At 33.5% G+C, this 26,071-nt stretch overlaps 1 protein-coding gene across 3 annotated transcripts; it reads right to left on the reverse strand.

The window, feature by feature from the left end:
- Positions 1-1,493: 1,493 nt before the first annotated feature.
- On the reverse strand, positions 1,494-25,450 carry LOC114329404 (N-alpha-acetyltransferase 10). Of its 3 annotated transcripts, none has more exons than XM_028278494.2 (3): positions 25,335-25,450; positions 24,514-24,809; positions 1,494-1,910 (listed from the first exon to the last, which is right to left on the reverse strand). In XM_028278494.2, the coding sequence occupies exons 2-3, from the start codon at positions 24,659-24,661 to the stop codon at positions 1,552-1,554; spliced, it is 507 nt and encodes a 168-aa protein (XP_028134295.1). In that variant the 5' UTR covers positions 24,662-24,809; positions 25,335-25,450; the 3' UTR covers positions 1,494-1,551. The 3 variants fall into 3 exon arrangements, with proteins under 3 accessions (XP_028134295.1, XP_028134294.1, XP_028134293.1); XM_028278493.2 differs by lacking the exon at positions 25,335-25,450 and adding an exon at positions 25,091-25,248; XM_028278492.2 differs by lacking the exon at positions 25,335-25,450 and adding an exon at positions 24,867-25,222.
- Positions 25,451-26,071: the final 621 nt, after the last annotated feature.

Here is a 26,071-nt window from a genome sequence, read left to right on the forward strand (position 1 = left end):
GAAAGTTCTAAGTGCAAGCAAAGTGGTTGAAAAACATTGAATAAGAACGTGCTTATTTTGCCCCTTTATTTTGTATTTATTGCTATTTTGCAGAAAGGGTAATAATTTAAGACATTTTTAACTAGTCATATATTATACAAAATTCAATTATCTTTTTTTTTTATTTATGTACGGTTACAACCATTTACAGAAAAAAAAAACAATAGATTAAAATATAAATTACAGACAATATAGAGAACAAAAAATACATACTATCAATATAAATAAAATATGTTACCAATACAAATTACACAAATAATCATACTAAGGACATTAATTAGTGTGGTCGGAGGACATAAGCAGACAAGTCACTTTTGAGTTTATTATTATTATTTTTACAGCACAATAAGTCTTAGTTAATGTTTACTAAAACCTGACTCAGGAACTTGCTATAAGTTTGAAAAAGGTCAATGTTAAGGTGCTGGTTTGCTAGTCTGGCAGTTCTAGTGAGGAAGTTGTTAAGACCATAGTTAGTACGGTGGATTGGGTAATGGAAACTAACTGTAGCCCTGGTTGTTCTTAGTGGGACATGAATATTAATTTTTTGAAGAAGCTCTGGAGTTCCAGTTTTTCCATGTAGGATGTTGTAAAAAGTGATGAGATCCCTTCTCTTATGACGAGCAGTGACCGGTGCCATACCCAGGATATTAATATCTGCATCATTGTAGTTGTCCAAGATATTGAGTCTATAGGCAATTTGCTTTAAAAATTTATGTTCAACTAACTGAAGAGCATTAGTATGCACTCCATAAAAAGGAGACCATACACAGGAGGCATACTCAAGATGGGGACGGACCAAGGCACAGTAGAGGGTTTTTAAAGCTGTAATATTTGTGAAGTCCTGGGTGCATCTTCTAATAAAACCAAGCATCTGGAAATCCTTATTAACAACATTCTCCAGATGATGAGAAAGCTGTAAGTTTGTATCAAGGGTGACCCTCCAAGTCTTTAAAAAGGGAACTTCTTTCAAGAGTATAGTGACCAATATTGTAGTCAAAAACAATAGCATTTCTGGAACGGGAAAAAGTCATAGTTTTACATTTAGTTGGAATAAGTTACATGCCATTTCTTTTACACCACTCTAGCAAGTTATTTAAATCGTACTGTAGTTTTTCAAAATCCTCTGGGGATTTAATCACACAGCTTAATTTTAGATCATCAGCAAAGAGCAAAAATAAACTGATTGCGAATCATTCATTTATGTCGTTTATGAAAACTTCTCTCTCAAAGAAAAGTCTCTACGACTTTGTTATAAAATGAATCGTTTTAAAGTTATAATCAAAGAAAGTAGAGAGGACCAAGACAGCATGACATGATGCGGATGAGAAATCTCCTTCGCAGTCGATCGTGGAGGATGACTACAGACCAAACGAATGAAGAGGTTCGCTGAGGGAGAGCAGAGCTTGAATTTGGCTGTAGAGTCATAGGATGCATGGAAAACTATTAAACACAGATTAATATTAAATATGTATATTATATTCGCTATAAATACAAAAATTACAAATAATTACACTATTCTTCGTTTTTAGTCTCAGACTTAGGTTTAACTTTCTTAGCGAATTCAGATAAGTCTCGTCTCATGGAATATGCATCTTCACCATCTGCATAATATTTTGGCTCAATTTCGACAGTTTCAAATTTCAAAGAGTTTTTGTATAGATTTAAAGCGGCGCGATTGCTTTTACGAACATGCAGCGAAACATATTTTGCGTCAAAACATTCGACCATGGCTTCTGAAGCTTGATCCATCAGTTTCTGGGCTAGCCCTAATCGCCTGTGGGATCGCTTCACTGCCAGGGAGGTTATGTGACCATGCTTGAGATCTTCTTGGTCTTCTTCCATTTTTGCTAGGACATAACCAACTATGTTACCTAAAAACGAAACATATTAAAATATAAACGCATATTTTTATATGATAGACAAAAAATACACACACCGGTAAAATTAAAGGAACACCTGGGGAAACACCTGGAAAAATGGGACATGTTTGATGTCATGAATCTCCTCAACCAGTTGTCCGATTTGAGTGATTTTTTTGGTATGTTGTAGCCTTATTATTTAAGAATATCATTGTAATAATATTGTTGCTAGACAGGTAAATGTCATTTTATATCGGGTGTAACAATCATACTGTGTTTTTTCGTTAAAGTTCGGAACAATCTGTGGAATATTCTAGCCTATATAAAATATTGAAATTAAAACTTTATTGTAGCCTTAAGCTTTCTTAACATTCTCTTTTTTTATTCATTTGCTTATGTTGGATAATAAAAAAATTAGGTACTTTAACAACTAGCCATGTTCTTCATCAATACAGGGTGTTTCTAAATGAGTGCGATAAACTTTAAGGGGTAATTCTGCATGAAAAATAATGACAGTTTACTTTATAAACATGTCCGCAAATGCTTCGTTTCCGAGATGCGGGACGTTGAATTTTTTCTTACAAACTGACGACTTATTTATTGCTCTAAAACCGGTTGAGATATGCAAATGAAATTTGGTAGGTTTTAAGAGGTAGTTGTTGCGCATTTTTTGACATACAATTAAGAATTTTATATTCACCATTGGCGTGCATACGGGATATATCTAAAATGTTTATACCTATATGCACGCCAATGGTAAATATAAGATTCTTAATTGTATGCCAAAAAAATGCGCAATAACTACCTCTTAAAACCTACCAAATTGCATTTGCATATCTTAACCGGTTTTAGAGCAATAAATAAATCGTCTGTTTGCAAGAAAAAATTCAACATCCCGTATCTAGGAAACGAAGCATTTGCAGACATATGTTTACAAAGTAAACTGTCATTATTTTTTCATGCAGAATTACCCCTTAAAGTTTATCGCACTCATTTAGAAACACCCTGTATTGATGAAGAACATGGCTAGTTGTTAAAGTACCTAACTTTTTTATTATCCAACATAAGCAAATGAATAAAAAAGAGAATGTTAAGAAAGCTTAAGGCTACAATAAAGTTTTAATTTCAATATTTTATATAGGCTAGAATATTCCACAGGGTGTTACGAACTTTAACGAAAAAACACAGCATGATTGTTACACCCGGTATAAAATGACATTTACCTGTCTAGCAACAATATTATTAAACCGATATTCTTAAATAATAAGGCTACAACATACTAAAAAAATATTCAAATCGGACAACTGGTACAGGAGATTCGAGACATCAAACATGCCCCATTTTTAAGGTGTTCCTTTCATTTTGCCGGTGTGTGTACAAGAAATATACAGTGCTAGTTAAAAGTCCGTACCTCCCCTCGTATCTTTTGAACGGTTATACCTATAACAGTGAAATTTGGTGGGAGGAAATAAACGGACCTAAGCTTCTTAACTAGTCATGACAGGTGACTTAATAGTGACGGATGACTTTACAGCGCCGCTGTGACAGACAATTTTAAATGGGACCTTATGGCAAGTGATACTTCGTTTGAAAGGTATTAAAAATACCTATTCAGTCATACTAATTTTGTTTCAGTTTAAGCTAATTTTGACGAATAAATGAAATAAATATAAAATTGTAGTTTCGCATTTAATTAATAAAAATTAAAAATTCTGCATATGATTACTTGTCAAAAAGGTTGATGTTGACGTAAAAACTACTAGAGAATTGAAAAACGTCAACTTTTTTGACAAAAAAACCATAGGCGAACATTTGAATTTTTATTAATTAAATGCGAAACTACAATATTACATTAATTAAATTTATAAACCAAAATCAAAATCAATTAAAATCCAAAAAAATTAGTATAACTGAATAGGTATTTTGAATACCTTTCAAACGAAGTATCACTTGCCATAAGGTCCCATTTAAAATTATCGGTCACAGTGGCTCTGTAACGTCATCTGTCACTATTACGTCACCTGTCATGACTAGTTAAGAAGTTTACGTCCGTTTATTTTCTCCCTCCAAATTTCACTATTATAGGTATAACCGTTCAAAAGATACGAGGGGGGTACGGACTTTTGACTAGCACTGTATAGAGTAATAACTGGAAGAAATAGGATAGAGGAGGAAAGAAGAAAACCTAAAAGATGAAAGAGATGAGGTAAACAGAACAGACGAGGGTGAAGACGAACCACCAACGATTCTTGCAGTTAACCCGGCATTGGTCGCTAGGTAGCGACCAATGCGCGATAGGTTTGTAAGCGAGTGGTCGCGCATGAGATTTTCTCTCACATATCCAACTGTTGGCTTAAAGTTAAGTTTGGAATTGTCGAACGATTTATAAGATGAAGTTTCATCAACGATAAAGCCAATTCCTGTAAAAAGACACGACGTTCTTCTGTTTTATTATTATCTTTATATACAATGTGACTGGTGATGCCGCCAATATTTAACATTGAAAAATATATATGGTCAGTGGCCATCTAAAACTAACCCGTGAAACAGAATATAGGGTTTTCATTTCATCGAACACATCCACTGCGCCTTTTATTACATTATAAAAGGATATTATTTCAGGTTTTAAGTGAAAAAATAAAATTAATTTTTTACACAGTTGGTGGCGCCAGTGGTCGCGCGATGAGAAAATGTCTCACATGAAGCGCACTGACTCAACAATCTGCTGATTCTAAGTAAACTGAGTCACTATCTGAGAGGACAAGTCTATTAGATTGTCGAGGGAGGATAGTTAGGAGGCTAGAAGTAACTACAGCGCGTATAATTTCCCAGAAAAAAAGTTGTACACAATTTTCTGAAACCGTGAGAGAAAATCTCATATAGCGACCACTACCGGGTTAAAGATGCAGTAAAAACGATTATTAATTAGGTAAAACTTTAAGGGGTTGCTACATTCCAATAGAGATTTAAAAATCTTCCAAATGATATGTTGCAACAGCAACATTTCTATTTAAAAACCTTAATGTTTGTCTTTTACAGTAACGTATTATGCACCATTATTCTGTAAAATCGAATTTCCAAAAAATGTGCTGTACATTGTGAGATGCATGAGGCTTTATCAATTAGTTTTTCAGAATTTTCAGCTATCCAGTTTAGTGTTTTCTTTATTTTTTGTTATTTCTAGTTAGTTCTCTTTAGTCTCTGTGTAAGAAAATGCGAGAAGTAATCTCACGTTGTCTTCATTAAGTTATTACAGTAGACTCTCTCTATAACGAGAACTGAAATGGCGGACTAATTACCTCGTTATAAGCGGATCTCGTTATATTAGACAACAATAATATTGAAATGTTTTGATACCTCTTACGTAGTTTATTAGGTGACTAGTTAGGCCTTACTAAATCCATAGAATACTATCATTTTATAATATACTATACTCTAATATACTATACTATACTATAATATTGCACTTTCGTTTAGAACTTTTTAACCAGAAATAATTTTCTAAGGCACGTCGAATAATATATCGCTTATACTATTTTAGTGATTTTAAAACGGTACTTCCATCTACTACTCAAAAACCTTATTTTTGAGATCTCAAAATTCTCACGTTTTGAGTACAAACTCGCACCCCGTAACAAATACGAAAGTACGCCACTGACAAGAGTCGAAATCGGTAAAAATAAATCGCAAAAAATTTAAAAAGCTCATGCTCAAAAGTGCAAATCTTATATTGCCCTCCCACGCGTATCCTAAACTCGCACCTTTTAAAAAATACGAAAGTACGCCCTTGACAGGATTGAACTCGGCACAAACAAAATTCGGAAAAAATTTAAAAAGCCTAAACCTCATATTGCCCTCCCACATCTATACAAAACTCGCACCCCTGAAAAAATACGAAAGTACGCCCCCAACAGGTTGAAATTGGCCCAAAAAATTCTTAAAAAATTTAAAAGCTTATATCCAAAAGCAGAAACCGCATATTGCCCCCCACACCTTTACAAAACTCGCACCCCTTAAAAAATACAAAAGTACGCCCCTCACAGGGTTGAGATCGGCACAAAAATCCTTAAAAAATTGAAAAAGGTTATATCCAAAAGCACATACCTCATATTGCCACCCCTATGTCTATACAAAACTCGCACCCGTTAAAAAAAGACGAAAGTACGCCACGGGCAGGGTCAAAATTAGCACAAACAAATCGAAATAAATTCAAAAAGCTTTAGTCCAAAAGCACAAACCTCATATTGCCCACCAACATCTAAACAAAACCCGTACCCCATAAAAAATACGAAAGTACTCCCCTGAGAGGGTTAAAATCGGAACAAAAATTCTCAAAAAAATTCAAAAGCTTATATCCAAAAGCACACACCTCATATTGTCCCCCCCACACCTATACAAAACTCGCACCCCTTCAAAAACTCAAAAGTGCGCCCCTTACAGGATTTAAATATGCAAGAAAAAATCGCAAAAAATCAAAAAGCTTAAATTCAAAAACACAAAGCTAATTTTGTATTTTTTTTTGAACATTTCAGCCCTATGCAAAATTCGCACGCCTTAAAAAATCCAAAACGACGCCACTGACAAGGTTAAAACCAGCACAAAAAATTCGCAACAAATTCAAAAAGCTTGTGCGAAAGCACAAAACTATTTCGTGAGTTTTTTGAAAATTTTACACCTCTGCAAAATTCACACCCTAAAACATCCGAAGGGACGCCACTGACAGGGTTAAAATAGACACGAAAAATTCACAAATAATTCAAAAAGCTTAAGTCCAAAAGCACCAACCCCATTTTGTGGTTTTGTTGAAAATGTCCCCATTTCCCCCCTTTTTTCTCCCCATGGATACGCCACTGATTTATACTTGGTTTTTCAAATCCACATCAAACCATTAACAACGATAAAAGTTTGGCCAAAATAATGGAAGCCATACTGGCGGAGCTATGTCATTTTTTCTGTTTCTTTTTTATTTGTTTTACTTTTAATTTTTTTTTGACATTTCCTATCAAAAATTGAAAATTTCGATAAACGTATATTTTTCGCCTCGTCGATGCGCAAATTTTGATGCCTCGCGCGATTCGAAACGTTTCGCCATAAGTTGACAAAGTTGATGAAAAAGTTGACCCCAATTTGGTAGCCAGTATCCACCCCCACCCTTATCTTACGGATCGGAACGTGGTTCTTAGTTGCCTGGCACATAAAAACTGTGAAATATTTTGGCCATTTCTAAAATTTTGCAAACATTTAAAAACTCCGGGTACTTCGAGGGGTGAGTTCGTCATTTTTGGCCATTTCTTCAAAATTCCCCCTTTGCGAATTTTTTGCGCAGCCTCTGTTCGAGCTAGCGGTTCCAGTCAAAAAAGCACACTTATTCCTAACGCTTAGCGTCAAAACGCGCTAAAATTGTTTCGCGTTCGACCAACACACCCCCACCCCTATGAAAAACTCGCTCCCCTTAAAAAAAATAAAGTACGCCTCTGACATGATCGAAGTTGACACGAAAAAATCGCAAAAAATTCAGAAAGCTTAACCAAAAGCACAACAATCTTCGTTTAAAAGCACCCGATTTACGTCCATCTGAAAATTTTTTCCCCTTTTTTGCCATTTTTTTCAATTTTTTCCTGCAACCCGCAAGTTTGCGATTTTTTTGTGACGTCCCTGTTCAAGCTAGCGCACTCCGGTCAGAAGTGACACTAATTCCTAACTCTTGGCTTTAAAACGCGCTCAAATTTTTTCGCCCTTGTCAATCGCACCCTCTCCCCTAAGCAAAACTCGTACCCCTTAAAAAATCTGAAAGCACGCCTTTGACCGAATCGAAATCCGCACCAAAAGTCATCAAACAATTTAAAAAGCTTAACTCAAAAGGCACAAATCTCCAAGCCTCTTACTTCCGAAACTACAAAACTCCCCAATTTGAATTATGTATATAGATAGAAGATAGAAAGGACGCCCCTGATAGGATTAAAATCGGCACGAAAAAATCTCTAATAATTCAAAAAGCTTAAGTATAAAAGTACAATGCTCGTGATGTGTTTGTTTGTTAAATTTAAGCCCTATGGCAAACTCGCACCCCTTAAAAAAATCCGAAACCACGCCACTGACAGGGTTAAAATCGACACAAAAAATCGCCAGAAATTCTAGAAGCTTATGTATAAAAGCACAAACTTCATATTGCCATCCCCACCCCTATTAAAAACTCGCACCCCTTAAAAAATACGAAAGTACGCCCATGGCAAAGTTGAAATCGGTACAAAAATTCTCCAAAAATTTTTAAAAGCTTAAGTCCGGAAGCCGAATCTTTGTATTGCTACTGACACCTATACAAAACCCTCACCCCTTAAAAAATCCGAAACGACGCCACTGACAGGGTTAAAACCGGCACGAAAAATCCGCAAAAAATTCAAAAAGCTTGTCCAAAAGCATAAATCTCATTTTGTGGTTTTTTTTTTAAATTTCACGCCTATGCAAAATTCGCACCCCTAAAAAATCCGCAACCACGCCACTGACAGAATTCAAATTGTCACGAAAAATTCGCAAACAATTCAAAAATCGTAAGTCCAAAAGCATCCATCTGATTTTGAAGTTTTGTTGAAAATATCGCCCTTTTCCCCCCTTTTTTTCCCCATGGATGCGCCACTGATTGAAACTTGGTTTTTCGAATCCGCTACGTCAAACCATTTACAACAATAAAAGATTGACCAAAATCGCAGCTATGGGAGCGGAGCTATGTCATTTTTTCTGTTTTTCTTATTTTTTTTTATTTTTAATTTTTTTTGACATTTCCCATCAAAAATTGAAAATTTCAAAAAACGTATATTTTTCGTCTCGTCGATGCGCAAATTCTGATGTCTCGCGAGATCCGATACGTTTCGCCGTAAGGGTGCTACTGGGCCCTGAACTCAAAAAGTTGACCTCATTTTAGTAGCCACCCTCACCCTTACCGTAGGGGTTGGAAAAAAATCGAAGTTTTGTGGAGTATGGGAACTGTGGGATATTTGGACTATGGTGGAAATTTTACAAAAGTTTGAAAACTCTGGGTACACGAGGGACGACATCGTCATTTTTGGCCATTTCATCAAAATTTCCCCTTTGCAAATTTTTTGTGCAGCCCCTGTTCGATCTATCGGCTCCAGTCGAAAATCACACTTATTTCTAACCCTTAGCGTCAAAACACGCTAAAATTTTATCGCGTTTGACCAACCCACCCCCAACCCCTATGAAGAACTCGCTCCCCTTAAAAAAAGGAAAGTACGCTCCTGGTAGGGAAAAACATTCAAATAAAAAATCGCAAAAAATTAAGAACGGTTAAGTCCAAAAGCACAACATTCTTCTCTGAAAAGCACCCGATTTACGTCCATCTGAAATTTTTTTTCAACTTTTTTGCCCTTTTTTTCAATTTTTTCCTTCAACCCGCAAGTTAGTGATTTTTTTGTGACGCCCCTGTTTGAGCTAGTATTCCCGGGTCAAAAGTGACACTTATTCCTAACCCTTAGCTTTAAAACCCAATGAAATTTTTTCGCCTTTGACAATCGCACCCCCCTCCCCTAAGCAAAACTCGTACCCCTTAAAAAATCCGAAAGCACGCCCCTGACCGAATCGAAGTCCTCACCAAAAATCATCAAAAAATTCAAAAAGCTTAACCCAAAATGCACAAACCTCTCCGCCTCGTACTTCCGGAGCTACAAAAACACCCCAATTGAAATTATGATATATGGACGAATGTACGCCACCGACAGATTCGAAATCGGGAAAAACAAATCGCAAAAAATTCAAAAACCTCAAAGCTCATATCGCCCTCCCACGCCTATACCAAACTTGCACTTATAAAAAATACGAAAATACGTCACCGACAGGGTCGAAATCGCCAAAATAAAATCGCAAAAAAAATAAAGATTAAGTCCAAAAGTGCAAACCTCATATTGCCCTCCCACACGTATCCAAAACTCGCACCCCTTAAAACATCCGAAACCACGCCACTGTCAGGGTTAAAATCGACACAAAAAATTCGCAAAAAATTCAAAAAGCTTAAGGCCAAAAGTACAAACCTCATATTGCCATCCCCACACCTATTCAAAACTCGCACCCCTTTAAAAATACAAAAGTACGCCCACGAAAGGGCTAAAATCGGCACAAAAAATTCTCCAAAATTTTTAAAACTTAAGTCTAACAGCACAAACCTCATATTACTACTTACACACATATATAAAACTCGCACCCTTTAAAAAATACGAAAGTACGCCCATGACAAGTGTTAAAATCGGCACAAAAAATTTTAAAAGCCTAAGTCCAGAAGCAGAAACCTAATATTGCTACTTACACACCTATACAAAACTCGCATCCCTTAAAAAATCCGAAACGACGCCACTGACAGCGGGCACGAAAAATTCGCAAAAAATTGAAAAGCTTAAGTCCAACAGCACAAACTACATATTACCGTCCCCACATCTATTCAAAATTCGCACCCCTTAAAAAAACGAAAGTACGCCCATAACAAGGTTCAAATCGGCACAAAAAATTCTCAAAATTTTTTAAAAGCTTAATTCCAGAAGCATGTACCTCATATTGCTACTTACACGCCTTTGCAAAACTCGCACCCCTAAAAAAATCCACAACAACGCCACTGTCAGGGTTAAAATCGACACAAAAAATAAAAAATTGAAAAAGATTAAAACCGAAAGTAAAAACCTCATTGCAATCCCCACACCTATTCAAAACTCGCACCCCTTAAAAAATACGAAAGTACGCCCATGAAAATTCTAAAATCGGCACAAAAAATTGTCAAAATGTTTTAAAAGCTTAAGTCCAGAAGCGCAAACCTTATATTACTACTTACACACGTATACAAGACACGCACCCTTTAAAAAATTCGAAAGTACGCCCATGACAGTCTTGGAATAGACACAAAAAATTCTTAAAATTTTTTAAAAGGCTAAGTCCAGAAGCACAGACCTCATATTGCTACTTAAACACCTATACAAAACCCGCACCCCTTAAAAAATACGAAACGACGCCACTGACAGGATTAGAAGGGACACGAAAAATTCGCAAAAAGTTTAAAAAGTTTAAGTCCAAAAGCACAAACCTCATATTACCATTCCCATATCTATTCAAAACTCGCACCCCTTAAAAAAACGAAAGTACGCCCATGATAAGGTTGAAATCAGCACAAAAAATTTTCAATTTTTTTTAAAAGCCTAATTCCAAAAGCACCTACCTCATATTGCTACTTACACACCTATACAAAACTCGCTCCCCTTAAAAAACCTAGACGACGCCACTGACAGATTTAAAACTGGCACGAAAAATTCGCAAAAAATTCAAAAAACTTGTCCAAAGGCTGTTATATCTCATTTTATGTTTTTTTTTTTAATTTCACGCCTATGCAAAACTCGCACCCCCTAAAAAAATCCGCAACCACGCCACTGACAGAGTTAAATTCGACATGAAAAATTCGCAAAAAATTCAAAAATCTTAAGTCCAAAAACACCAGTCTCATTTTGAGGTTTTGTTGAAAATATCGCCATTTTCCCCCCTTTTTTCTCCCCATGGATGCGCCACTGATTGAATCTAGGTTTTTCGAATCCGCCACATCAAACCATTTACAACAATAAAAGTTTGGTCAAAATTGAAGCTATAGGAGCGGAGCTATGTCATTTTTTCTTTTTTTTTTAATTTTTTTTTAATTTTTTATTTTTTTGACATTTCCTGTCAAAAATTAAAAATTTTGAAAAACACACATTTTTCGTCTCGTCGACGCGCAAATTTTGATACCTCGCTCGAATCGATACGTTTTGCCATAAGGGCGCTACTGGGGCGTGAAGTCAAAAAAATGGCGCCCCTTTGGTAGCCACCCCCACCCTTACCTTAGTGGTGGGAACGTCATTCGCAGTTGCCTGGTACGTAAGAACTGTGGAATATTTTGGTGATTTCGAAAATTTTGCAAACACTTAAAAACTCCGGGTACTTCGAGGGATGAGTTTGTCATTTTTGGTCATTTCATCAAAATTTCCCCTTTGCAAATTTTTTGTGCCGCCCCTGTTCAATCTAGCCGCTCCAGTCTAAAATCACACTTATTCCTAATGCTTAGCGTCAAAACGCGCTAAAATTTTATCGCGTTAGACCACCCCATCCCCCACCCCTATAAAAAACTCGCTCCCCTTAAAAAAAAGGAAAGTACGCCCCTGGGAGGGATAAATATTCCATCAAAAAATCGCAAAAAATTTAGAAAGCTTAAGTTCAAAAACACAACATTCTTCTTTTAAATCCACCCGATTTACGTCCATCTGAATTTTTTTTTCAACTTTTTTACCCTTTTTTTCTTCAACCCGCAAGTTTGATAATTTTGTGTGACGCCCCTGTTCGAGCTAGCGTCACCGGGTCAAAAGTGACACTTATTCCCAACCCTTGGCTTTAAAACCCAAAGAAATTTTTTCGAATTAGACAATCTCACCCCCAACCCCTAAGCAGAACTCGTACCCCTTAAAAAATCCGAAAGCACGCCCCTGACCGAATCCAAATCCCCACCAAAAATCATCGAAAAATTCAAAAAGCTTAACCCGAAAAGCTCAAATCTCCCCACCTCGTACTTCCGGAGCTACAAAAACGCCCCAATTTGAATTATGTATATAGAGATAGAGATGGTTGACCTGAACAATGGGATGTAAATCGTAAATTTCCTGCAATATTCAATATCGGTCGATATAAAGGAAGAAGTTTATTACAGGCGGTGAAGTTTCTTACAGCACTGGCCTCGATAATAACGCAGATGTTGGACATTTCCATATACAGGCAGTTGGGGTAGTTATTTATAACTGCGCTAAAAAACAGGCAAAGAAACATATTCGATTTCATTTTTCCTCGTTATAACCAAATATACCTCGTTATAGAGGTGTTATAGTTCAATAGGAATTTCATGGGACATCTAGTGTACCTCGTTGTAAGCGAAACCTCGTAATATCAGTGTTTATTATAGAGAGAGTCCACTGTAGTTGGTTTTTTGGGTAATTTTATAATTTCATCAAACATTTTAAACAACCTGAGCAAAGATAGTGATAGTGCTAGATATGATAGATGTCAAAGGGTCTATATGCATTTTTAAATTTACAAACCGTCTCTTCAGAAGCCCTTGCATTTGGAAAATCGTAGCCCTCATGCAACAATTGACTTAATAACAATAAATAAATAAAAATTAAAATTTTCTATTTACTAATTCTATCATTATTCTAATATCGTCAAATTAGTAAAGAATGGGTAAATTCAAAAACAATTTGGGACAGTTAAGTTAATGATCCACTAATTATGGTAGAAATGAACATATTTATCAAAACAAAACAATAAAATAGTTAAGACCTTGAAATCTAGTAGTAAATAGATATGATTGGTTATCCAGTAGTAACCCATTAAAAAGAAATGATTGGTTATAGTAGTTTGTAACAGGCAATATGGTAGATAATTTAGTAATAAATTGTAGAATAAATGTTTTGTTCTACTAAACTAAAGTCTTAACTCAATTGACTCAAATGTGTAAAGGTTGTAGGCTATGTTATTAAAAAATTATGCATATCTAACAATATCAGTCTAGAATGTCTTAATACCTTTTATATTCTTTATTAAAATCATTTTTGGTGGATCAGCCCATTTTTAATTTTAATTTTTTTTTTAATTTCTTTCACAATCTCCGGTGTATTTTCATTTTGATCATTGTTGTCTCCAATGTCTTTCTATTCTTTCACTTCTTTCTTATGTTTTGTACCTCCGTCATTTCAAATTTAGTAATAAATTGTAGAATAAATGTTTTGTTCTACTAAACTAAAGTCTTGTTAACTCAATTGACTCACATGTGTAAAGGTTGTAGGCTATGTTATTAAAAAATTATGCATATCTAACAATATCAGTGTAGAATGTCTTAATACCTTTTATATTCTTTATTAAAATCATTTTTGGTGGATCAGCCCATTTTTAATTTTAATTTTTTTTTTAATTTATTTCACAATCTCCGGTGTATTTTCATTTTGATCAGTATTGTCTTCAATGTCTTTCTATTCTTTCACTTCTTTCTTATGTTTTGTACCTCCGTCTTTTCAAATTCTCTTCCTGGTGGTGTCCATTCCACAATTTCTAACCAAATCTGCCTATTTTCCTCATTATATACCCATAGGATATAATCCTTTGAAATTGAAATAATGGATGCCTTTAATGAGTGCCTTTTATTTGTACCACAATAAAAAAATTTATTGTACTCAGGGCTGGCAAAGCGATAACAGGCCTGCAAGGGATGCACTACAGGCGGGCGTCTATGCTAGTTTTGCAGACGGGCACTTATTAAAATAATTGCATTAATTAAACAGTTAGATCTTATATAAAAACAAAAAAACTGTTGCCACAGTTGAATCAATATTTAAAACACTTTTCAAATGATATACAAGGTGTCCCAAAAAGATTGGTCAAATATTATACCACAGATCCTGGGGACAAAAATAGGTTGATTGAACCTAACTTATCTTAGTACAAATGTGCACATAAAAAAAGTTACAACCCTTTGAAGTTACAAAATGAAAATCAATTATTTCCAATATATCGAAAACTATTAGAGATTTTTTATTGAAAATGGACATGTGGCATTCTTATGGCAGGAACATCTTAAAAAAAATTAAAGTGAAATTTGTGCACCCCATAAAAATTTTATGGGGGTTTTGTTCCCTTAAACTCCCCTAAACTGTTGTGTATGTTTCTATTAAATTATTATTGTAGTATTACTAATCAACACAATATTTTTAAAACTTTTTTGCCGCTTAGTACTTTCTCGAAAAGCCAGTTTTTATCGAGATATTTTGAACATTTGTCAAATCCACCACATATTTTTGTATTTTGTACGATTATAAAGACCTGGTAATAATATGAAAATTTATTTATAATTTACATTTTTAGGTATATTTTAAACCATATTTAACAAAAAGCGACATCTCGATAAAAGGTGCCTTAGCGAAAAAATACTAGGAGGCAAAAAAGTTTTAAAAACACTGTGTTTAACTAATGGTACTGCAATAATAGTTTAATTGGAACGTACACAAACATTTGGGGGGTTTAAAGAAACGAAACTCCCATTAAGATTTTTTGATATATGAAAAAAAAAATATTTTCATTTTGTAACTTCAAAGGGCTTTAACTTTTTTTGTGTGCACTATATTGTACATGGGTGAGGTTCAATCAACCTATTTTTGACCCCAGAATCTGTGGTATAATTTATGACCAATCTTTTCGGGATTGCAACACCTAACATTTCTATTAAAAAAATTATCTTTTTTAAAAATGTTTTTGGTAAATTTCTCATACCAAAAGGTGATAAAAAGCTCATTTTTGTCATTGTTGATAAGGGTGAAATCAAAAACTTGAAGCTGAATTCAGTATGATACTACTGAAGCACTGTGGTGGATGGAATAATGTTTTGATTGCAAAAGTTTAGATCCAATACATTTGTGAAACATGAGATTTCAATGACACTGGGAGGCATTATTTTTTGATACGGATCTTAGTTTTAGAAATGTAATACCAAGACAATGAAATGGGAATCAAAATTTACTACAGACAATGTAATTATTCCTGAAGTCTTCCATAACTGTCAGTTTTATGTGAATTTCAATAAATTAATTTTATTACACATATATTTACATATTCCTCAGGCTTATATTTTGTAATCTTATTACACTGGTAAGTTATCATACACTGCTTTCGTGTCTTTATGCAAATGTGCACTGTTAATTAGAATTTTCTTAGTATGGACATTTTCTTAGTATGGGAGTATGAATCTGTATTAATACAAAGAATACATGAAAATTATTTTTGGATTTGAATTATACAAATGTCGGTCTAGACAGTCCAGTTGACAGAGGCGCAGTCGATCGACAAGTTTAGTGTATTTGCCATCGACGGTTCGAGCTTCATCCAGGTCGTGAAATTAATAAAAGGCCAACGCCATAGTAGAAAATTCAATAGAATCTATGGCTTGGTCTGGAATAACTGGCGTCTGATCGGCCTATTAAGGAGCGGTACAGCAAGGGATAAGGGCTTGAGGCTTGGTGATACTCCTCCATAGACCCCTACCGAAGGGCATTAACGCCTAAGAACGGTGTATATATCTGCCGTGCTTAGCGAAAACGCTGTATCTGCAAAAATCTGAAAAAATTTAATTTGTACTTCTTTCTAACCCAAATGTGCATATCTATCTTATTGGCTTACTAAAAATGACGTAAGTTAAGCCAAAACACATTAAACACACCACATCTTCTGCCGTATCCTGTGTAAATGTATACGAATTCTTAAACAAAAATCGATTTTACTCAAATGTGATGTCTCTGTAGATACAGCGTTTTGGCTAAGCACGGCAGAATATACAGGGTGTTTGGTAAAGAATGGGTCATAGCTTAAGCGTAGATTCCTGAGGCTAAAATAGGTCGATTTAAGCTAACTTAACTTAGTACAACAGTTGATAATAACCGAAATACAGGGTGTCAAACTTTTATTTTATTTATTCTTGAATATTTCCTGACAGGTATGGGATAACAACACAAAATTTGGTAAGCAGCGGTTTTCTGGGATGATAAATTTAAATTTGCCACCAAAAATGATGTATTACCCAGAGGGCGTCACATACGTCTTTCAGTGCTCATTTAATACGTTCAGTCTTTTTTTATCCCCCACTCTACATACTTTTTGAATCAAAACTTTTATTCTCTTAACTCTTAATATTTCTACTTAAAAAAAGTATACTACATTCATCTCGCTAAACTCAACTGTTTTCGAGATAAACGCATTTTAAATCTGCGATACAACATATTTCTGTGCATAATATCATTGTAGTTAGACCCGAAAAATAAACTTGAAACCATAATAATTGTGCCAGTTCTCATATTTATGTGATTGCATCGCAAATTCCATTTGAAGAAATTTGTGATACATTTTTGTAAATTTTTATGGTTTTAAGTTATTTTTCGAGTATAACTACAATGACAATATGCAAAAAATTATGCTGCCTCACAGATTTAAAATGCGTTTATATCGAAAACAGTTGAGTTTAGCGAGATGAATGTAGTATACCTTTTTTAAGTAGAAATATTATAAGAATATAAATTTAGATTCAAAAAGTATATAGAGTGGGGGATAAAAAAAGTGAACATATTAAATGAACACTGAAAGACGTATGTGGCGCCCTCTGGGTAATACATCATTTTTGGTGGCGAATTTAGATTTCTCGTCCAAAAAAAAACCCCCGCTTACCAAATTTCGTGTTGTTATCTCATGCTTGTCAGGAAATATTCAAGAATAAATAAAATAAAAGTTTGACTTTGACACCCTGTATTTCGGTTATTATCATATTTTGTACTAAGGCAAGTTAGTTTAAATCGACCTATTTTAACCTCAGGAATCTAAGGTTAAGCTATGGCCCATTCTTTACCAAAACTCCCTGTATATTATACAAATATACATAACATTAAAATTGTTTACTAATGCATCTGGCAACTTAATGATGTTTCTTTAAATATTCAATTTAAGTCATTGCTTATCTGATAGGAACTTTCCTGGTCTCTGATAATATTGGTTTACTGTAACAATGAAGTACTCCAGAAATTTATCATTTTCAAGAGGGAATTTTCAAAATTTGCAGTTAGAATGCCCTAATTATCAGTATATTGTTATAACTGTGGGGTTAGCACACGAAAGCAGACAAGTTACTTTTTAAGTTTCAATTAAATTTAAAATTGTGATTATGAAAAAGATCACTATTGGATACAGAACTACACATATAACACTTGAATTCTTGTTGTATTTCAGCAGTAGATAATTCCGTAAGTAGTGTAATTCCGAAATATTTCCATTAAGTACTTGTTCAATAGTGATGCCATCAATTTCTCTTTTATATCTGATTGGTTCTTTGCTGATTTCTATTATACATACTTTCAATGGTATTCCATATTTTTCAGACAAGACATACTTCCCTCTAACTTCGACAAGATTTATTGAAAAAAATATTTTAATGTAACCTTCAGACCACAAGATAGACCCAAAATTTTTTATGTAAAAGAGTCCATTTTTCTATGTAAAAAGAAGCACCTAATAGTCCAAAACAGATGCCAAATACCTAAATAACTTCCTACCAATGAATAAGTAAGTATGTAATTAAAAAAATAGCATTATTAAAGGAATTAATCAACTAAGCAAAAAGAGTAGCACTAATGAAGCCAAAGACACAAACAGAAGAGAGAAAAAAAGAGAGATCTCAATTAACATCATTTCCATAAGATTCAACAGCATCTGTTGATATATACCTAGACTACCTAAGATTCACTAATGACATCATGATTATAGCAAACCCATTGCGAGAAACTCACACACAGCTCCCAATATGTCGGCCTAAAAATGAATATGACAACAAAAACACTGACAAACACAGATGACCCCAAACATATAATTATAAATAGTGAGATAGAACAAGTCCATGAATATATCTATCTAGCGAATGTATTAGGTATATATAAATTTAGCGTTTATGAAAAATTTTTCAGTAATAGCTCTTTTATTAGATGTTGAAGCAGCATACGAACAACGTTAATTTAAATATACTATATAACAAAATGATACAAATAGGTCTGCCAGAATGTTTCTGTCAAAAAATAATAAAATTGTATGACTGTAGAAAAATTTATATATCGGTAAATAATAACACATTTCAAGACTAGCGATGGGTGGTTTACCTCAAGGAGGAATATTAAGCTCTTTGTTATATTTAATTTACACTTCTGATATAGAAAAAAATTTTCAACAAAAATTTTAGAATTTGCAGATGATATACCTAGTTATTTATCAAGAAAACATTAAAATAGAAAATGCAGTCAAATCCATTGAAGAAGGAGACAAACATATTAAAATATGGAGTGAATTACATGGACTAAATATCTGATTCCAAAACCAAATTATGTATTTTTACAAGAAAACGAAAAGAAATACCTAATCACATCTTAATAAACAATATCTCCTATCCAGTACAAAGTTATGTTAAATATTTGGGTATTACTCTGGATAGACAGCTTCTCTGGAAAGAACATATAGACCATATAGTTAAAAAAACAGAAAGAGGAATACACCTTCTTCGATTCGTATCACACTTACGTTGGGGAGCAGATCCAAATATTTCTTTGTTGTTATTTAAAAATAATATAAGAGCTATATTCGACTACGGATCAATATTATACAGTGACGCATCACAGTGTCATTTAAATAAAATAGACAAAATCATTAATAAATTCCTTAGATTGTGTATAGGAGCCCTAAGAAGTACACCGATAAATAATCTACAAGTTGAATGCTGTGAAATGCCGATGGATATAAGACTTGACATAAAAATATTGGATAAAAAAGAAAACTCTAAATATAGTAGATTTATATATAAAAATGACAATATATGATAAACAACTTTATAAATATGACATAAACCCAAATTAAAATATTGACTTTAATACTATGGAACAAGTTCAGGTATACTTTTTAAGGGACTATAGCAATTTGCCTCTATCTTTAAGAAAATTAGTGTTTATCTCCGACAGTTCACAAATATTCAAAGATTGTTGTATGCTATATACAGATGCATCAAAAAATATTGAAGGTGTGGGGTGCCTATTGGGATAGCAGTAATAAAATTAGTAAATTGTTTAAACTAAATTCTATTATGAGTATATACACAGCTGAATTAATAGCGATAATGGAAGCACTAAAATATTTATCTAATATAAATCATTCAAAGTTTATAATTTATAGTGACAGTAAAAGTTCTCTAAGTAAAATTAGTGCTATAAATCCTAAATCAAAAGTGAAATACATTGAATTATATATAATAAATAAAATTCAAGAACTTCAGCAACATAGTCCTGTCGCCAGGGGGGGTACAACGGCCTCCTGTATTCAGATGGACTTACCCAAGTTTTTTTGATGTATTTTGACCTGTAGAACACGAATTTTTTGGGTAACAGTTGATCCGCATGTCGATAAGATTGTTATAAAATAAGAAGTTGAGGAAGCACATAACAGCGATTTCTCACAAAACAAAACATTTTTTTTGTATTTTTTGGGCCATTCTTACCAAAAACTGTTCCTACAAATTTTTTCGTAGGATGCATAGTTTTCGAGATAAACGCGGTTGAACTTTCAAAAAATCGAAAAATAGCAATTTTTGAACCCGAATAACTTTTGATTAAAAAATAAAATAGCAATTCTGCTTACCGCATTTGAAAGTTCAAGTCAAATTATATCGGTTAAATTATATCGGTTTTAATTATTGTATTGCTAAAAATTTATTATTTTATTGTTAAAAAAAGCTATAAACACCTAGTGCTTGAGTGATGTTTTCAATGATTTCTCATTTAAAATCGAACGAGTAGGTAGAAGAGGTAAAGTACAAACGGGGCTATTTCTACGTAGCATGCATTAAAACGCATGTATTAGGCACGGGAAACACTATGTGCTTATAGGTTTTTTTAAACAATCAAAAAATAAATTTTTAGCAATGCAAATATTCAAAACAGATATAATTTGACTCAAACTTTTAAAGGCGGTAAGCAGAATTGCTATTTTATTTTTTATTCAAAGGTTATTCGGGTTCAAAAATTGCAATTTTTCGATTTTTTGAAAGTTCAACCGCGTTTATCTCGAAAACTATGCATCCTACGAAAAAATTTGTATTAACATTTTTTGGTTAGAATGACCCAAAAAATTTGTTTTGCGAGAAATCGCTGTTATGTAATTCCTCAACTTCTTTGTTTATAACAATCTTATCGACATCCGGATCAACTGTTACCCAAAAAATTCGTGTTCTACAGGCCAAAATACATAAAAAAAACTTGGGTAAGTCCATCTGAATTAAGAAGGCCGTTGTAACCCCCCTGGCGACAGGACTAACAAGGAAAGTCTGTTAAGTTATCATGGGTTAAAAGCCACTGTGGAATAACTGGAAATGAAATGGTAGATGAATTGGCTAAAAATGCGGTGACACAAGGAGTATTAACACATTATCTTTGTACGTCTACAGATATTGAATCAGATTTATTCAAAGAGCTTAAGAAAGAAAGGTATATTGATGAGAACATACATACAGGAAACCACTACAGATCAATCAGAAACTATATAACAGATAAACCATGGTTTTCTAAAATGGAGTCGACAAAGGATATGACAAGAACCATATGCAGAATGAGATTTAACCACTGTCTTACACCATCATATATATTTAAACTTAATATAGCTGATAGCCCACAATGTATTTGTGGTCAGTTGGGTAACCTACAACACAAAATTTTGACCTGTTCTCTAATTTCTAATCAAGTTAATATGTTTTTAAATCCACTGTATTCTTTGACTGATATCCACCATCCCATTAATTTAAATTATTTATTAACATTAGAAAATAATGAGTTGGTATACCGACTATTGTATAAACATTTTAGATTTTAATCTTAAATTGTAATTGTAAAATGTAGAGTAAGTATTTCTTGTAAATTGTTATATATTAAAAGAAAAAAGAAAAGAAAAAAGATATAAATAAAAAAAAAATAAAAAAGAAAAAGAAATATAAAAAAATAGATACAAAAAAAAATATAAAAAAAATAATAGAAAAAAAATATAAAATAAAAAAAATAAGATAAAAAAATATGTAGATAAAAATGAATGACGAACTTTGACAGTCCATAGTAAAAAGCTTTCCAATTAAGTAGAGGGCTAAAGAAGAATGTTGCAGTTTTTGCTGTGGAACTCTGAGAACATCAATTAGAAAAAAAAAAAATAAAAAAATATATAAAAAATTATTAAAATAAAAATAAATACAAAATTTGTATTAATTGTTTATTAGAGATTAATATTAGTATTAGTTTTAGGATAAGATACGAAAAATGACTAATAAAATAAAAAATAGTAAAATTGGCGAATGGATTTAGTGTCTGCAGTCATATAAACCCAAATAAACAACAATATCTATCTAGGCCAAATACTGAACCTTGAGACAAAGAAAACCAAAGTGCGGAAATCATTAGAAGAGTAAGACTGGCATGGGCGGGATTTTGTAAGTTGGATACAGTCAAACCTGCCATATCCGGATCAATGTGGCGATAGACCGATCCGGATATCAGGACCACTACTTCTTTTATAGTCTCTGAAACGTTTTCTCCTTCATACATTCCAGTAATCAACACCGTCAATAACTTTTGTCGATAGACAAGTTTTATAGATTCTATAATACATTATTTCGCCATCTTTTAGTTCTTCTTTTATTGCATTGTCCAACAGCAGGACTGTCTTTCTCGGTAGATCCGGACGGCGCAGAACCGTCTGGATATGGTAGGTTGTACTGTACTTAAGAACTGCAAAATACCTCAATATTTGAGGAGCAGAGAGTGTTCAACACATAACTCCTTCCTATCATGACCTATAGATGTCAAACATGGACCATAACCAATATGAATAAACTAACCACAACAGAAAGAGCAATGCTAGGTATACGACTATCAGATAAAAAGAGGAACAACTGGGTATAATCAAAAACAAAATTCAAGGATATTTCAACAAAATTTGCCAAACTCAAATGGAGCTTCGCAGGCCACACTGCTAGGCAAAAAGACCAACGTTGGAATGTCACAATACAATATTGGAGACCTTACGAAGGTATACAACCAAGAGGAAGGTCACATATGAGATGGGTAAATGACAAAAACAATAGACAGAACAAAATTGGAAGTACAGTAGAACCCCGTAAATCCGAACCCCACGAATCCGAACTTTCGGCAAATCCGAACCAACGGAAAGTGAAAAAAATTAAAAAATTCAAGACAAAAACTTAAAAACATGTTTATTATACAGAGTAAAGCCAGAAAATTGGACAATGTAGGATTACTAGGACTTTGACATTTAAAATTTCTTAAAAATAAATATTATACTTTAATATATAGGTTTATAAAGTGTTTATAAAGGTTAAACACAAACTTACTTTGGTTCTTTCGTAGTCAACTTGAGTCCAAAAATATTGTCCACACTCTTGCGAGAACGTTTGGCTACTCAAAATCACAATGAAAGCTTTGAACTACTAGTTAAGGCTAACTTTCGGATAATCCGAACTTTTCGGAATCCAAACAGGCTGTCCCCCCAATTAGTTCAGATTTGCGGGGTTCTACTGTACAGTAAAACCTCGATATAACGGACTAATTGGGGGGACGGAATGTCTGTTAAAGCCGAAAGTCCGTTGTATAATAATAGGTTTAAAATCAATTAAAAAATAGTTTTTTGAAATTATGTAGGTACCTACTGTATTTAGATAGAGTATACAAATCTGTAAGTTAAAAAAGGAATAAAGCTTTGTTCTCTACTTTTTTACTTTTCTACTTAAGAGCAAACAGTAGCGATCAACAGGTAGCAATAAACGCGTTCCAAGATTGTGGCTCTAATTTTGAATATTTTGTCGAGATATTTGGCACACATATTTGTAATATAATAAAGAATGGCGGTACAGAGCCCAATTTTAGAAATATGTTAGTATGTGGAAATTACTCTATAACCAAATAAAATATTGAAAAAAGGAGCCTGTACCACCATTAAAAAAGACAAAATAATACACTTTCTTCAAATAAACTTTTTTATCCCGTGCCTAGATTTCGTGTCACATTGAAACTACTAAAAATCGATTTTTTATAACAAGAAATCGAACGTCACTGACTTGGCAACATTTCGCGCCTATGTGTAAACATTATTGTTTTTGATATTATAAACGTCACTGTCAGTGTCAAATTACCGACGCAGTGTTGCCTCACTTTTGAAAGTTCGCAGAATTTTCGCAATCTTGGACAGCGTTTGTTGCTACCTGTTGATCGCTACTGTGTGCTCTTAATTTAAAAACTTTCTGCAATATACTTACTCATTTGGTTGACAAAATTATTCACTGATAAATGGGTTGAATAAGCAATGTATTTTTTGGCAAAACATACAATTAATGTTGCCCTCTTCTGAATTTAGAATACTTTCAGGAGAATTAGCAGGAGCTTTGTTTAAAATCAATAAACATTTTACCTCTTTAGGCGATATTACGAGTTTCTTCTCTTGAAATTTTCTCACTGCAGGTACAAATCCTTTAAAAACTAATTTTTGACAATATCTGTGGTGAACCATGCCCTATTAGAGCTATGAAACGGGCAGATGATGCCATTTGATGATTATATCTTTGGCAATACTAGGTTTACGAGATTTAACAACAATTATAGTAGTCAATCCATGAGATCCATCGGCGTTAGCACAAAGCAGTGATGAGATCCTGTCCTTTTTGTTTTTCCTTTTAGAATTCGTTTTTTCATATTTTTTTGCATTCAATTGTTTTTTACATTCGATCTGATTTTTTGTCCGTTATATCCGAAGTTTGTTAAATAGAGGTCCGTTTTATCGAGGTTTTACTGTATGTTCCTCAGGAAAGAGATTGAAAAACAGAGTTGGAGAGGCCTACATCCATAAATGGAAGATAGAAGGCTAAGAAGACCTGCACTTGATACTTGAAGTAACAGGCTACTTTTTTTTATTATCTTAACAATGTTAAACTTACCTTTTTCGTCTTCAGCTACATAACTTAGTTGGGGCCAACTAAGGCCATGATAAAAGTAATATTTCATCTGATAGTTTTCTGGTAGACATAACAGATTGCAGTGCTGCATGTTCATAAGATCTTCTGGTTTTGCACATCGAATATTCATTTTGAGAAGATAAATCAGTCCTTTCTTGTCCTCTTGAGTTTACTCCTAGTGTTTTTCAATTCCGTAATTGTAGAGTCACTTGCTCCCTTCAACAGTTCTTTAATAAAACGGAATCTACTTAGAATGAGCTTCCAGACAATAAACCATCCTAAAACAATAAAAAATAAAATACTTAATACACAATGCAGCAGTTAGTAACAATTACCAAATAAAACAAACAGTATAACAAGAATAAAACTTGCGACAACCGAGAGAGCAGCCAAAGCAATATCTTTCATTATGTTTAAACACTTAAAAATCTAATTCTTAACTATTACAAAAAGGCAGTGATGTTTATCAGTTCCAACATTTCGCCATTTTGTTCCTAACTAAACATTTAGGTCAAAGGCCGTCACAAGTGCATATTTTTTTTGGAATCAAGTTATATACCTAAATATGATTAGATATTTAAACTCAATGCATTAATGGGTCTTGGAATTAGGCAATTAAGTAATTTGCTACACCACAATTTTCCAAAATACTTTTAAAACCATGAGTTAAATTTTTGACAGATGACATTGATGTTTCAGCATGGTATTTGCAAAATTTTACAGATCGAACTTTAAAAGAATCGAATAATGTTCACAGACAGATATATTATGTGTATAAAAGTTTTCTAAATTTATCTACTTACGAGTAGGAAGTAAAGTGTCCTATTTTAATTTATTAATAATTCTTATTTTTAAGTGTCAGAGCACAGTGTTTAATTTGACTTATTTAAATGAAATGAAATATTAAAATCGAATAGGTATTAGGTATTACAATCGATGTTTCACATCAATCCAAATAATCGATGTTACTTCGTCGCTTTATGTGTTGTCAAAATTAAGGGGTTCAAGTTTATCGCTTCAATTTAATCTGTATGTAGTAGATGAAACTGCGCTAAATAATAATGTAGGAAACAAAGGTTGAACCTCGCAAACTGGCCAAAAGTCCGGTTTTATATTTTTTCTGGTATATCAAGGGGTGCTTATTATGACACTAATTTTTTCTTAAAAAATTTCGCCCCGAAACCCCCATCATTTTCATCCCTTAGGGGGTAATTTGTGGTTTTTGCGAAACGTAGCCATTCCTGTAGGTTTTGCAAAAAAAATTCCCTAACAGAAATATGAAGAGGGCTATATTTCCTACAATTTATTCCCAGACAGCATATGTCTATCACCCACCGTTTAACGGGGGTGGCGCCCCAAAGGTGATAAGTTTTTAAAAAATATGTTTAAAAAAATAATAATTTTTCCCTAACTGTTAAGATTTTAAAGTAACCCCCACGCCACCTCCGTGGGGGCTCGTGTTTAATGTCATTCGATAGATTTTTCAAAAGTTTTGAACAATTTGAATTTTTCAGTTTTTCGATCTGATGTTCATTTTGCG

This window comes from Diabrotica virgifera, chromosome 7 (assembly GCF_917563875.1).
Source record: "Diabrotica virgifera virgifera chromosome 7, PGI_DIABVI_V3a".
NCBI lineage: Eukaryota > Metazoa > Arthropoda > Insecta > Coleoptera > Chrysomelidae > Diabrotica > Diabrotica virgifera.

Bases quoted from the DNA above. Each gene is read 5' to 3' on its own strand.
- LOC114329404 (XM_028278494.2), bottom strand. From the start codon at position 24,661: ATGAATATTCGATGTGCAAAACCAGAAGATCTTATGAACATGCAGCAC. The intron at 1,911-24,513 runs GTAAGTTTAACA...TTTCGTTTTTAG, and splicing joins TGTAGCTGAAGACGAAAAAG to GTAACATAGTTGGTTATGTC.